The sequence below is a fragment of the Leucopleurus acutus genome, assembly GCF_964270905.1.
Source record: "Leucopleurus acutus genome assembly, chromosome: 11".
NCBI classification, from domain to species: domain Eukaryota; kingdom Metazoa; phylum Chordata; class Mammalia; order Artiodactyla; family Delphinidae; genus Leucopleurus; species Leucopleurus acutus.
Window position 1 is genome coordinate 39,669,722 of NC_139152.1, and position 14,452 is coordinate 39,684,173.

At 41.9% G+C, this 14,452-nt stretch overlaps 2 protein-coding genes across 5 annotated transcripts in view; one reads left to right on the forward strand and one right to left on the reverse strand.

The window, feature by feature from the left end:
* Positions 1-1,127, reverse strand: part of SENP1 (SUMO specific peptidase 1) — a 58,073-nt gene extending 56,946 nt beyond the window's left edge. For 2 of the 3 annotated variants that reach the window (XM_082851128.1, XM_082851127.1), the window contains exon 1: positions 111-366. In XM_082851128.1, the coding sequence (XP_082707254.1) occupies positions 111-162 (52 nt within the window). In that variant the 5' untranslated portion in view covers positions 163-366. Of the gene's footprint in view, positions 1-110; positions 367-1,073 lie in introns of those variants that run through there. The other variant, XM_082851129.1, reaches the window with a different exon arrangement.
* A 3,142-nt stretch (positions 1,128-4,269) lies between these two features.
* Positions 4,270-14,452, forward strand: part of PFKM (phosphofructokinase, muscle) — a 39,200-nt gene continuing 29,017 nt past the window's right edge. The window contains exons 1-2 of one of the 2 annotated variants that reach the window (XM_082851124.1): positions 4,270-4,394; positions 9,517-9,665. In XM_082851124.1, the coding sequence (XP_082707250.1) occupies positions 9,551-9,665 (115 nt within the window). In that variant the 5' untranslated portion in view covers positions 4,270-4,394; positions 9,517-9,550. Of the gene's footprint in view, positions 4,395-9,516; positions 9,736-14,452 lie in introns of those variants that run through there. The other variant, XM_082851125.1, reaches the window with a different exon arrangement.

Genomic DNA, 14,452 nt, shown 5'->3' on the forward strand with positions numbered 1-14,452 from the left:
ACTGCAGAGGCACCGATAAACAGAAATCACCAAGCTCAAGAGAAACTGGGCATATATCCAGAGAGATCACGTTAGGGGACCCCAAGAAAGAGACGGTTGAAGCGAATTACCAGAAGGCGATGAGCCAGGTAAGCAAACGGTGGCGGTTAAGGGGATTTTCATAACCTGGGCAGGAGGGTCCGGACGTTTCTCTCTGGTGGTGGCACTAGCGGTATGACATCTCGGGGAGACACCACAGAGTAAAAAGAGTTGGAGAAATGTTTACGTGACACGCAGAAGTAGTCGAGAAATATCTTTCAGGTCTCAAGGAAGGCGGGAGGTGAAGCAGGTATAACAGAAAAGCGGAGCTTCCCGGTGAAAACAGCTTTCCCCTGAGAGAAAACCTGCTCTGGCGGGAAAGCCCCGAAATCCCAACCGGCCTTTTCCTCACACGTAGGGCTGGGTGCTGAGATGGGGCCGGCCGTGACCTTAGGGAGACGGCCTCTCCTCGACCCCGGAGAAAGAGGCCTCAAGGAACGGCCTCGGGAAACCTAACTAACGGCCACCGGCCAGATCGCGGCCGGCAGACAGCAGGGGTGAGGGGAGGTGGTCCCAGGGGGCGGGGCAGAGGAAAAAGCGCCGTCCCCACAGCCGTCCCCGCTTCCGTCCAGCCCAGCCCAGGCTGCCGGGCCCGGGCCCGCACTGCCTCCCGGCCCAAGCTCCCTCCATCCTCACCCCTCCCCCAGCTTCCCGCCGCCACTCACCGAACCGGAACCGGCTGCTATGCGAAGGGGTTTCCGGCCGGGCGCGGAAAGCAAAACCCGGGAACCGCCGCGAACCGGAACCGCCTCCACAACACCGGAAGAGCTGTTCGGTGGCGGCGGAGGAAGGGGGTGGGGTGAGAGGTCAAAGAGCAGAGTCGAGGACCCGCGCAACGCCTGCGCAGTGTGGCGAGGCCTGAGAAGCCAAGGGATCATCTAAGGCTGTGGTTATAAGTTCCTCTTTCAGTTTTGGCTTTTTCTCGTTCTCGTTGTTAGAATACTGTTAGTGTGCCCTTCGTCCTTCGCTTTTCTCTGTTCCCTCGGCCCCCTTACCTGCTGCCTTCTGGTTCCGCTCTGGCGATTTTTGCTTACGCTCTGGTTTCCATGGCAGCTTCTTGCTGTGGCCCTCGATCTGCGAGAACCTGTGGCCACCTTGACAGATGTTGACCTGAGAGGTAAATCTAACTCAGGCTAGATTCATGTTTTATTGAGAATCACAAAACGTTAGTGCTTGTAGAGGTTATTGGCGATCATTCAGTCTGAGTTTCAGAGATGTGAAGTCTTTTCCCAAAGTTATAAACTACATGGCAGATCTGGGCCTAGTAAACAAGTTTCTTAACTTGCAACCCTATACTCTTTGCACTACATCATGCTTGATTGGCCATTGGGGAAAAGGGGGTGGGGAGCAGCTTGGGATTGGCTTAGGTTGGACTCTAGAAACGTGTAGAAATTTCCAGAACTCTGGAGGAGTTTGAAACACTCCTCCAGGAGGTGTGAGGAAAGCTATCTGGGGTCAAACCCAGATTTCTGCCCTCTGAAGAACTAAATGGCCATGTTGTTGTTCCTGGGACCGAATTGATTAACCTTTAATCTTTATTTTTAAGAGAAAATAATGAGAAGAAATGTGTTCATTTAGACTTGTTACCAAGTCCCTCAGCTTGGCGGGCCTCAGGACCCAAGCCCTGTCTAGAAGTCTTGGAGAAATGCTTCTGAGTAAGCACTCTAGACCCAGATGACAGCCACAGTCTGAGGTCAGACTTGGCTGAGCTGGAGGCCCCCAGCCATTTAGCTACTCCCAGCTGCTGGAGAAGATGCGTGCTGAGTTCAGGATATCTTGCCCTGTCAAATGTATAAAAGTAGATTATATGTATCACTTCATATGCTGACATTTTATACTGTCAGGTCCTAAGGCCTGTTAGTATTGAACATACCTGGTCCATGTCACTTTTATCCATCTTATTCATTCCACAGATCAGTTGATTTGCATTAAACTCTGTCTCTATTTCTAGGAGACAACCGTGCATAAAGAGGAGTTGCATCTGAAATTTTTCATGTGTGTGATTCAGTCTCGCCAGTTAGTCAGGACTCCTCAGAGAACAGGTACCAGTGTCTCCTGATCATACTCAAGTGACAGAATGGGTTCTCTTGCAGGGAATCACAGTACAGGATATGAGACTTACTAGTGTAGAGGCAGGCTTTAGCAGTCAACTGACCTTGTTTTTCCATCCCCACTATGATAAAATGTTTATGACTGAGTCTTGTCTTTTCCTTGTACAAGTATCAGGTGAGATTTTGGCCTGATGTGTGGGGATAGGCCCCAGGCAGGTAAGGAGGAATTGGGAGTTGAGGGAGAACAAGATTTATAGCACATGAGCTGGTAGTTGATTTCTCTGTCCTTTGTGAATTATTTCAACCTTTCCAGGTTCATCTGTGGGAGTCCTTGTTGCCATTGGAATTGACACTCCAAAACCTATAAGATAAATAGAGTCCCAAAGAAAAATGGCTTTCTCTTCCACCCCAGTCTTAAAGTTTCTAGTTATGTGTTCTGCTTTTACCTCATTTATGTCAAAATAGTAGAACCTTTTGGAGGTAAGATAGTTGTTGATAAGAGTCATCACTTCTCTAATTTGTCACTGGATTTATGTGAAAAATGCCCTGGAAAGCTAACTGAGCGCCTTAGAGAAAGTGAAAGAGAATAAAGAGCACTCCCCTCCCTGAATCCCACCTTGAGGGTGACCTAGAAATGTTGCTTCTCAGCTGAGGAAGCTTCAACTTGCAGCATGCTCATACAAAAGCCACCATCCAAGACAGACGCCTTGAAGAGTCTAGATACTATGGATGATCCAGACTCCGTGGAAGGCATACCTATTTTTTAAAATGGTGAGGCACGTGGTTAAACAAGGGGGAGGAATGTGGAAAGGAGTATTGGAAAGTGAAAAATTTATGAGTAGCATTATAAATTAGGATAGACTTACTGAATTCAAAATATGAGTTAAGACACAGGGGAGAAAGTTGGGGTGTGTGTGTGTGTGTGTGTGTGTGAGACAGAGAGAGAGAGAGAGAGAGAGAGAAATCTGTAAAATTACAGAAAGAGGGACAGTTCCCTCTATGAAGAATAGCTTGATTTAGTCAATAGTAAGTCATTTGGCTCCCTCATAACTGTAAGCTGCTAATCTGGTTTAACCTATTATTAGGAACCTTGATATATAAAAATGTGAAACTTAAAAAAATAAATTAAGGAGTTATTATATCACAAAGTGATTCCAAATATCATTAAAAAATATTCACCTTCAGAATCCACTTAATAACAAATTTCTCTTTAAGTAGTGTCCAACTCTTAGGCAATTTATATGAAACTTCAGAAACACATTTATGTGTTTCTTCTCAACTTAAATATATCTGTATTGGAGTCAGTTCAGTGCAAACATTTATTGAGTTCCCACTACGTACCCAATAATATGCTAGAAATGATAAGAGAGGTTGTAACATAACCTTGTCATTGTCCCAGTAGTTTACAATTTGGAAATGCCTTAGAGTTTCTTTAGTCCAACTCCTTATATTTCCAGAAGGAATTCAGGTCTAAAAAGGTTTTCCTCAAGAAGTTAACAAATTCATTGGAGTAATTACTCCCAGCACCTATGAAGTATATAGCAATATTTATTCAATAATATTTGAGCACTTACTATTTGAAGTCATTGTACTAGACTCAGTAGGAGATGAGAAAATGAACTAGATGCTTTCCCTCTCCCCCAGGAGCTGACGATCAAGAAGGGAGATAATAAGTTAAGAGCTTGATAACTTTGGTTCAAAAATGTTGAATTTAAAAAGAGGATGCCTTGGAGATGTAGGAAAGGGAGCTGACTGCTTAGGTAGAGTTTCACTGAGCTCCAGCATGTTAGCAGGGCACCATGATCCAGGATCCAGTCCTAAGCTTTGAAATGGCATACACTCTGACTTAATTCAGTCCCCTTAGTGTACCCAGGGTTAACCAGACTCACAAGAAAATGGTTTGTATACAAGAATTCCAATTTATTAAGCTGTTGGAAGAATACATATCTATATATGGCAACTGTGTGTGGTCTGTGTCCCTTTAATCAGACATTGCTTTGCCCATGCATAAAAAGCTGCTAGGTAAAGAAATAAGCCCAGCTGGTGGACTTGTCCTACAGTTTCCCGAATTTGTATAGATTATTTCTTATTTGCCCTCTTCTTCCCTGCTTTTCCCATTCTCATTTTGCTCTATACTTAATACTCACCTCAGACCCCCTTTGCTCTGATGACCCATTTGGAACTGCTTCTGTGGTTTGAACTCAGCATTATCCCATGGACAAAATTTTGATGTTCAACTTCTGCCTTTAAGCACTGAGGCCTCAGGTAAGAGCTACATTTAACCCTTCCAACTCTCCCATTAGAGACTGAGAATCAAATATCTTCCCAATTTGCCCCACTGGGGCCTCCATTCCTCCTCTTCCACCTTTCTCCCTGCCTACTTCCCCTCCTTCATTCCCTCCTCTTCCCTTCCTTTTCTTCCTTCCTCTCTACCTCCCTCCTTCTCTCCCTCCCTCCTTCTCTCCCTCCTTTTTGTTCCTTCCAAGAAAAGTTGTTTAGCACATATTATGTCAGGCACTGTACTTGGCACTGGGAAAAAAGTAAGGAAAATACATTGCCTGCCCTCATGAGGTTTATGGTCTTGTGGGAGGAAGACAGTAATCACATGATCACACATGTGGCTAGATAATTAGAATGATGCAAGTACAATGAAGGAAAATAATACCATGTAATCAGAGTGTAAAACAGAGCACCTAACCTGGCCTGAGAAGTCAGAAAGACCCTTTCTTGGGAAGACCTGAGAGATGAGTATGCATTAGCCAGGCAAAGGGGGAAGAGGAGCTTTCTGGAAAAAGGGACAGTAGGCTCTGAGATGAGAAGGAGTTTGGCTCATTGGAGGAGTAGAGAGGCCACTACAACTTGAGTGAGGGGAGGAGTAGCTGGGGAGCCAACTATAAAGATAGTAGAAGAGCCAAATCATGCTATGCCTTCTGGGTCTTACCACTTCTAAGCTGTAAGAACCTGTATTCTTGCTAAAGGAAAATCAGTGGGAGCTCTGCCTCTAACAAGATTGCCTTCATCTCAACCTAGTCACCATTCAACATTGAGCTCCCGATCCCAACCTCCCATAGCTTCAACCTCATGAAGCTAGAATTTTCAGGGCTTTTATAGTGTCAACTAAATTGGAAAGATCATTGAGTGGGAAAATAACCTTAAAGATGCTTTTCTTCCAGTCAAGTATGCAAGGATACCAGTAGACCTGTGGAACCCTTTTTTTCATCTTCCATTGGTTAATAGAAATGATCTTATTTATCCTCTTGGACCACCCTACTCTGAGCCCCCTGTTAAACTGCCTCTCAGTTAACCCAGGGAAATGTGTATAAGAGCCTGAAGATATATTCCTTGGACTTGCTAAACAGCTAGTCCTTTCACATTATGCTCGATGAGATAAAGCAGAAGATCTGAAGTAGAAGACTCACTCCCAATATTGTCTTATATAATGATTATTTGTCTTCTCTTCTCTGATATCCCCCCAAACTTTCTTCTTTAAGAAAAGAAAAAGTGTATCTGGTCCAAGCTTGAGTCTTCACACCTCGGCTAAAGACTTTGTTTACCTCTGCCCTTATCAAGACTTGAATGTGGTGCTTCAGCCTGCGGTAGGGGTCATCTTGTTACCTGTAACCTCTTTCTTGAGCTAGCTTTCTCAAGAAGTTGATCCTCATTGGCAGAAATGACTCCATAGGAACCACCCAGGCCTTTGAGACATGCAGATTTATTCTTCAAGTGACTGGTGTTCCTAGACCGCCACAACTTAGAACAATGGTTCTCAAACTTCATTGTGCATCTGAATCACTTGGAGGGCTTGTTAAACCACATTGCTCTGCCTCAGCCCCAGAGTTTGTGATTCAGTAGGTTCCAGGTAGGGCCCAAGAATTTTCATTTCTGACAAGGATCCAGGTGATGCTGAATCTGCTGGACTGGAATCAAGAAGCTTTGTCTTAAGCCAGTGCACTGTGTCAGAAACTTTAATATTTGTTGCTAGTAGAGGCTGTAGGGTCTCCAGGGGTCATCCTATGCCAACTAGAGCTAAAGATGACTCTCCAGCGCAGACAGTGGTTTCATGCTTGTGCCCAGGGTCTGTCCTCAGGGAGCTTACATTCTAGTGGAGGCAAACACACAATAGCATATTATTCAGGTAAGGACTAGATGAGATCCAGGGGTTGTGTAGAAGTGAGAGAACCAGATAGATATTTGTTTCAACCCAGAGAGAGACCCATACCTAATTGCTACATATGTTTCACAATATGAACCCACCAAGTCATAGTAACCCATTTACAATTCTGATTCTGGTCCAAAGGAAATCTTGGTGATCCTCGGGTATGATACTCCTAACTTCTTCCTGCCTCAGAACCTTTGCATTTGCTATTCTCCCCATCTGAAAGCTCTCCCTCCAACTGGTAGCATGGTTTTCTCTACTGTTTGTTCAGACTTCTTCCTAGAATGTCATTTCAGCAAGGTTTTTCCAGAACACCCTACTGCAGATAGCACACTTGTTGCTCTGCTTCTTTGCCCTGCTTTATTTTTCTTCAAAGCATTTATCACTAATTGACTAACTTGTTCATTATCTGCTTTCCTCACTATTATTTAAGCTCCATAAGGATAGACAGGGTTTTTTTTTCCCAATCCTGGATCCCCTTGTGTCTAGAACAGTGCCTAACATGTGCTCAATATTTGTTGACTGAACACAAGAAACCTATAGTATGCTATTTCCTCTTCTCCTGGGTTACAGTTACACCTGGATGACTGACATACCTACTTCTCATTCCTAAATGATGGTCCTGGTACACCATCACTAGCATTATCAACATAATCTTTACCTTCTCATACCATCCTAGTGGTAGTGAATGGACTCGTGAGTATAGCATACAACATCCTCTTTATTGCCCCTCATCTATACCAGCCTTTAGTAATCATTGTGAAAGAGATCTTCTGTCTTCATGAACTACTCAACTTCCTGGCAGTAATGTCTAATTTTATCCTAGTTTAGAGGGTCCTCTCCAAAGCTCTCTATATGTTTATTTAACTACCATTACTTAACAGGGTTAATGGGCAGAGCATATGAACCAAGTACTTTAGGATACCTCAGCTGGTTTACTCAAGTGCTCTTCCTATCTAGCTGCTGCAGAATTCTCTTTAAACATCTTCTTGTACTTCTCTCCCCCAGAATGCCATATTTCATGATAATTATTATTTTTGCCCCTATTATTAGCCTGGACTTCATGCCAATATCCCAAATAGCTGTCTAATACCTAGAAAACTCTGGGGAGTCTAAGAGGACCTAAATGTCTTCCTGTACTATGAGGATCTATGTAAACAATATGTCTTTCATTGCTTGGTACCAGTGTATGACGTATAAGCTGAGCTGTCGTATAAGGTGGCTCTCCTTTGTGCACATTAGCTTTACCCAATGTGCTGAAAACAAGAAGACCACCAACAGATAGTACAAGGTAGAAGAAATAGTAGACTTTAACCACATGGCCTTCTGGGTCCAACTGACTTTCTTCTTATGGGTTCAAGTCTTTTTTCCCCTCACTCTCTGCCAAGTCCCCTAAAGCCTGAATTCTAGCTACCAACCTCAACAACTGAAGAAAGCTGATTATATTTTGGACAAAGTTCTAGATTTCCAGCAGAACCCTAGCTAATTCCTATCATTGAGTCATTAGAATGGGCATAAGCCCCTCTTGAGAAGCCTATTTGAGGACCCCAGGTTTTTTTCCAGTGCAAACCCAGGACACTTTAGCTTTCTCCTCTGGAAGAGGGGTCCAGGGTGTCTGTCGTTTTTCAGCCCCATTAAACCATACCAGTAATGAAAATAATCTTGTAATAGGGCAAATTCAGCTACTGGCTTAGTCTGGTCGCCTCAAGATTTTTTTTGGGTACCATCTCTTGTTTGCCTAACTTGCTGCTTTGTTTTTGTGACTCCTGGTCCTTAACTCTGCTAAGCTGTGTGCTTTACTCCTGACAATTTCCTTAGGCACCCTAGCTTGTATGACAATGTTTAGACCCCTTTCTCAACCTCTTCTTCCTTAGTCACCATACTATGTTTACCTGTAGGCGTCACATACCAGCACCATGCCCTGAGGGATGCTTCTCAGACTCCCCTATTAGAGGCCCGAGGATTGTATATACCATAGTTTTTAGAACTTCCCAGATCTCAAACATTCCCTTCTGTCATCATTCCACCATCAAATTATACATCCAAATTTTGATTCATAAGTCAACCATAGCTCACTAAAATGCCCCTTCCAAGTTGTTAAGGGTCCTGGGAAACTATATTTGAAATTTAAGTTTTTTGATAAACAGAAAATTATGAAAAAGTGAAATGTATGGTCTTGGAGTTTAAGATTAAAATGAAGGAAAATCCATATAAGGAGCTGTCATGGTTTTATCATATCATCCATCTCTCTAATACTGGAATATGTATATCCATTGGTGTTCTTCTCTCAAACAGTACTAAATAAACACTGCCAAATTCTTACTATCCAGGTCCCATTTTTTTTCTTACTCCATTTTCCCTCAACTAATATATTTATGGCATAAGAATTTGATATATTATAATTGTTAATTGGATTATTGACTTCTTCAATTATATCCCAGGTCCAATGAAATATAAGCTTCCTATGAACCTTTGATAGCCCCTCTAGATAAGCTTCTTGAGAGCTTATTATACCTCAGTACCTGACACAGTGGCTGGCACATAATGAGTCCTCAATAACTATTTGTTGAATGTATGAATAAATTAATAATGAATAGGGGTTTCTCAAAATTCTTATCAAGAAGACATTTACAGCCATTTCTTACTATGATGTATTTCTTCCATTAGCTACTCTCTATTTTGGGTTGGTTTTTTACTAATTTAGCTCTCAGAGAGTAACATCTTCAAATTTGGGTATTACACCAGGATGACCATAGGCAAGGCCTAAGTACTTTCTGTGATTCCAACCTCCAACTGACCTGAAAGTTTCCTAGGTGCCTTTTAAGATGATATTTCTTTGAATTGTGCTCATATAGTTTTCTAGGAACTCCTAGGGATGATTGATCCCTGGACAGAAAAAGGGATCTAAAGGATCAAGTATCTTGGGATAAGGCTATGAGTGAGTGACATTTCCTTGTCTTTACCTAATTAAGGTAGACTCATTAATGTAGTAATTCATTAAGAACACTTTCAATGAAGATATAGGAGTCTGTAGTGGGTAGAAAGGGGAAGGGGTGGATTGATTTTTAAATTTCAGCCTTTAGATTAATTTTTGGAGTTAAAAACCCCAGAATGTATGGGGAGCTTTTCCAGCCTCTCCTTTTTCAAATTTTAACATATTTATTGAGATGTAATTCACATATCATAAAATTCACCCATTTAATATGTATAACTTGGGCTTCTGTCTTCCAGTTTCCCCATGTAAGGCGCTTGGAAGTCATACTCCATGCTAACAGCAAGTAATAGTAAAAAGACTGAAAAACCAACAACTCTTCTTGAATCTGTAAGAGAGGGGAAGACAAAGGGCAAACTGTTGACCCCAAAATTGGAGAGACAAACAGGTGAATACAGTTTATCACAGCTTACTGGAGCAGAGACCCAGGAGTGGAAACCTCGGGAACCAGTGAAGGGGTAGGAAAGCCTGAACTGTAACTGATAAATTGCTGGAGGCTCAGTGCACACAATTCTAGGAGTAAAAAACTATAGGGGGATCCAATCAAAGGGGGACCTCACAATATTGTGAGATTTACTTCCAGGAGTTTGACCAGATTCCCACAGTAAATATCAGAGAAAAATCTCCTTGGGCTTCCAGCAGGGAGAGGAGAAGAGGAACCATTTTGAACTAAACCAGAGTGCTACCAAGTCCAAGCTTGTACTGCCTTACTCATGACAAGCCAGTAAATTGAGAGATGAGTTGTTGGGGCAAGGAATAGCAGCTTTATTTGGAAAGCCAGCAGACTGAGAAGATGGTAGATTAGTGTCCCCAAAAACCATCTTCCCTGAGTTAGAATTCAGGCTTCTTTTATACTAAAAGGGGGGTAAAGTCCTGGTTCCTACATGTGTTCATTTCTTCCTCCCTGCAGCCATTCACAGGTGAACCTGGTCAGAAGGTTTCCTGTAAGGTAAACAAATTATATTAGCTTAACGTTCATTATATGGGAGGCAGGGTTCTCAGAGATGGACCATATGTATAATTTAAGCTTATAAGCAGCATCCCGTTAGTGACTGACTTGTAGCAAAAGGAATAGACTACAAAGGTTAAAGTAAAAGAAATAGATCCAGTATGGAGTCAGATTTGTTCCTGCCTGTTACAAGAGTACTTTATTCTTCTTAACAAGGTCTGCCTTCAGGAGAAACTAGTTAACCAGAGCCTAACTTACTGGGGTAAGTTATCAGAATCTAACTGACCTGAGGAAGGGATATACCCAACTCCAGCCCACTCTTGCTGTCCTATCCCACCTAAGGGGGGTGGGGAGGAAAAAAATGCAAGAAACACTTGTAAAATTCATAGTCCAGAGGCATAGGCACTGTAAAAGACTGAAATCTAACTGTAGGACTGTAGAATGCTTTCCCTCCCTCCATATTTAAGACCACATCATTAAGGCCTATTTACAGCACTTTCTTTTTTTTTTTTTTTTACATCTTTATTGGAGTATAATTGCTTTACAATGGTGTGTTAGTTTCTGCTTTATAGCAAAGTGACTCAGTAATACATATACATATGTTCCCATATCTCTTCCCTCTTGTGTCTCCCTCCCTCCCACCCTCCCTATCCCACCCCTCCAGGCAGTCACAAAGCACTGAGCTGATATCCCTGTGCCATGCGGCTGCTTCCCACTAGCTATCTACCTTACGTTTGTTAGTGTGTACATGTCCATGACTCTCTCTCACCCTGTCACAGCTCACCCTTCCCCCTCCCCATATCCTCAAGTCCATTTTCTTTTATCTAGTATGTCATGTCTGGCTGCCAAGAAAAAGTTATAAGGCATATAAAAATGAAAAAAAACACAATTTGAAGAGACAGAGCAAACATCATAACCAAACGTGGCAGTGATGTTGGAATTATCAGACCAGAAATTTTGAACACCTATGATTAACGTGCTAAGGGTTCTAATGGATAAAATAGATAGCATGCAAAAACAGACAAGCAATGTAAGCAGAGAGATGGAAATCTTCAGAAATAGTATTATTTGAAACTTGAATTAGTTGCAAATGTATATTGCAAACTCCAGGGCAACCACTAAAAGAAGTGATAAGGTATTACTGATATGCTAAGAAAGGAGAGAAAATAGTCACATAAAATACTGAGGTAAAACCACAAAAGGCAGAAAAAGAGTGGAAGACAAAAACAGGAACAAAGAACAGGACAACAAATAGAAAATGGTAATGAATATGGTAGATATTAATCCAATACTCATTTTGAATGTCAGTGGTCTAAATGTACCAATTAAAAGACAGATTGTCAGAGTTGATCTGAAAACATGACCCATCTATGTGTTATCTACCAAAAAAACCACTTTAAATATAAAGATATCTATAGATAAAAAGTAAATGGATGGAGAAAAATATCCCATGCTAACACTAATCAAAGAAAGCAGGATAATTTTAATTTTAGACAGAGCAGACTTCAGAGAGTTACCAGGGTTGAAAAAGGGCATTACATAATGATAAAGGGCTCAATTCTCCAAGAAGATATAATAATTCTTAATGTCTATGTGCCTAACACACAGCATCAAACTACATGAGGCAAAAACTGATAGAACTAAAAGGAGAAATAGATGAATTGACTATCAGAAATGGAGACTTCAGCATCTTTCAGGAGTGGACAGACGTAGCATACAGAAAATAAGTACAGACATAGTTAAACTCAATGCCATCAATGAACTGAATATTACTGACATCAACAATTCATCCAAAGATTGGTCCAAGATGGCGGAATAGAGGACATGCACTCACACCCTCTTATGAGACACCAGAATCACAACTAACTGCTGAACAGTCGATAGGAAGACACTGGGACTCACCAAAAAAGATACCCCACATCCAAAGACAAAGGAGAAGCCACAATGAGATGGTAGGAGGAGCACAGTCACAATAAAATCAAATCCCATAACCGCTGGGTGAATGACTCACACACTGGACAACAATTATACCACAGAAGTCCACCACTGGAGTAAATGTTCTGAGCACCACATCAGGCTTCCCAACCTGGGGGTCTGGCAACGGGAAGAGGAATTCCCAAAGAATCAGACTTTGAAGTCTAGAGGTATTTGATTGCAGGACTTCAACAGGACTGGGGGAAACAGAGACTCCATTCTTGGAGGGCACACACAAAGTAGTGTGTGCACCAGGACCCAGGGGGAAGGAGCAGTGACCCCCGCAGGAGACTGAACTAGACCTACCTGGTAGGGTTGAGGGGGTCTCCTGCAGAGATGGGGGGTGGCTGTGGCTCACCGTGGGGACAGGGACACTGGCAGCAGAATTTCTTGGAAATATTCCTTGGCATGAGCCCTCCTGGATAGCCCCACCAAAAAAGCCTATAGCCTCCAGTGCTGGGTTGCCTCAGGCCAAACAACCAACAGGGAGGGAACTCAGCCCCACCCATTAGCAGACAAGCAGATTAAAGTTTTACTGAGCTTTGCCCACCAGAACAACACACCACCAGTCCCTCCCATCAGGAAGCTTGCACAAGCCTCTGAGATAGCCTCATCCACCAGAGGGCAGACAGCAGAAGCAAGAACTACAATCCTGCAGCCTATGGAACAAAAACCACATTCACAGAAAGACAGATAAAATGAAAAGGCAGAGGACTATGTACCAGATGAAGGAACAAGATAAAACCCCAGAAAAACAACTAAATGTAGTGGAGATAGGCAACCTTCCAGAAAAAGAATTCAGAATAATGACAGGGAAGATGATCCAGGACCTCGGAAAAAGAATGGAGGCAAAGATCGAGAAGAGGCAATAAATGTTTAACAAGGACCTAGAAGAATTAAAGAACAAACACCTAGAAGAATTAAAGAACAAACAAACAGAGATGAACAATACAATAACTGAAATGAAAAATACACTAGAAGGAATCAATAGCAGAATAACTGAGGCAGAAGAACGGATAAGTGACCTGGAAGGCAGAATGGTGGAATTCACTGCCATGGAACAGAATAAAGAAAAAAAGAAAGAAAACAGCCAAAGAGACCTCTGGGACAACATTAAACACACCAACATTCACATTTTAGGGGTCCCAGAAGGAGAAGAGAGAGAGAAAGGACCCGAGAAAATATTTGAAGAGCTTATAGTCGAAAACTTCCCTAACATGGGAAAGGAAATAGCCACCCAAGTCCAGGAAACGCAGAGAGTCCCAGGCAGGATAAACCCAAGGAGAAACACTCCGAGACAGATAGTAATCAAATTGACAAAAATTAAAGACAAAAATTATTAAAAGCAACAAGGGAAAAATAATATACAAGGGAACTCCCATAAGGTTAACAGCTGATTTCTCAGCAGAAACGCTACAAGCTAGAAGGCAGTGGCACGATATATTTAAAGTGATGAAAGGGGAGAACCTACAACCAAGATTACTCTACCCGGCAAGGGTCTCATTCAGATTCGACGGAGAAATCAAAAACGTTACAGGCAACCAAAAGCTAACAGAATTCAGCACCACCAAACCATCTCTACGACAAATGCTAAAGGAACTTCTCTAAGTGGTAAACATAAGAGAAGAAAAGGACCTACAAAAACAAACCCAAAACAATTAAGAAAATGGTAATAGGAACATACATATCGATAATTACCTTAAATGTGAATGGATTAAATGCTCCAACCAAAAGACACAGGCTTACTGAATGGATACAAAAACAAGACCTATATATATGCTGTCTACAAGAGACCCACTGAAGACCTAGGGACCCATACAGACTGAAAGTGAGGGGATAGAAAATGCAAATGGAAATCAAAAGAAATCTGGAGTAACAATAATTATATCAGATAAAATAGACTTTAAAATAAAGAATGTTACAAGAGACAAGGAAGGCCACTACATAATGATCAAGGGATCAATCCAAGAAGGAGATATAACAATTATAAATATATATGCACCAACATAGGAGCACATCAATACATAAGGCAAATGCTAACAGCTTTAAAAGAGGAAATTGACAGTAACACAATAATAGTGGGAGACTTTAACCAATGGACAGATCATCCAGACAGAAAATTAATAAGGAAACACAAGCTTTAAATGACAAAATAGACCAGATAGATTTAACTGATATTTATAGGACATTCCATCCAAGAACAGCAGATTACAGTTTCTTCTCAAGTGTACACGGAACGTTCTCCAGGGTAG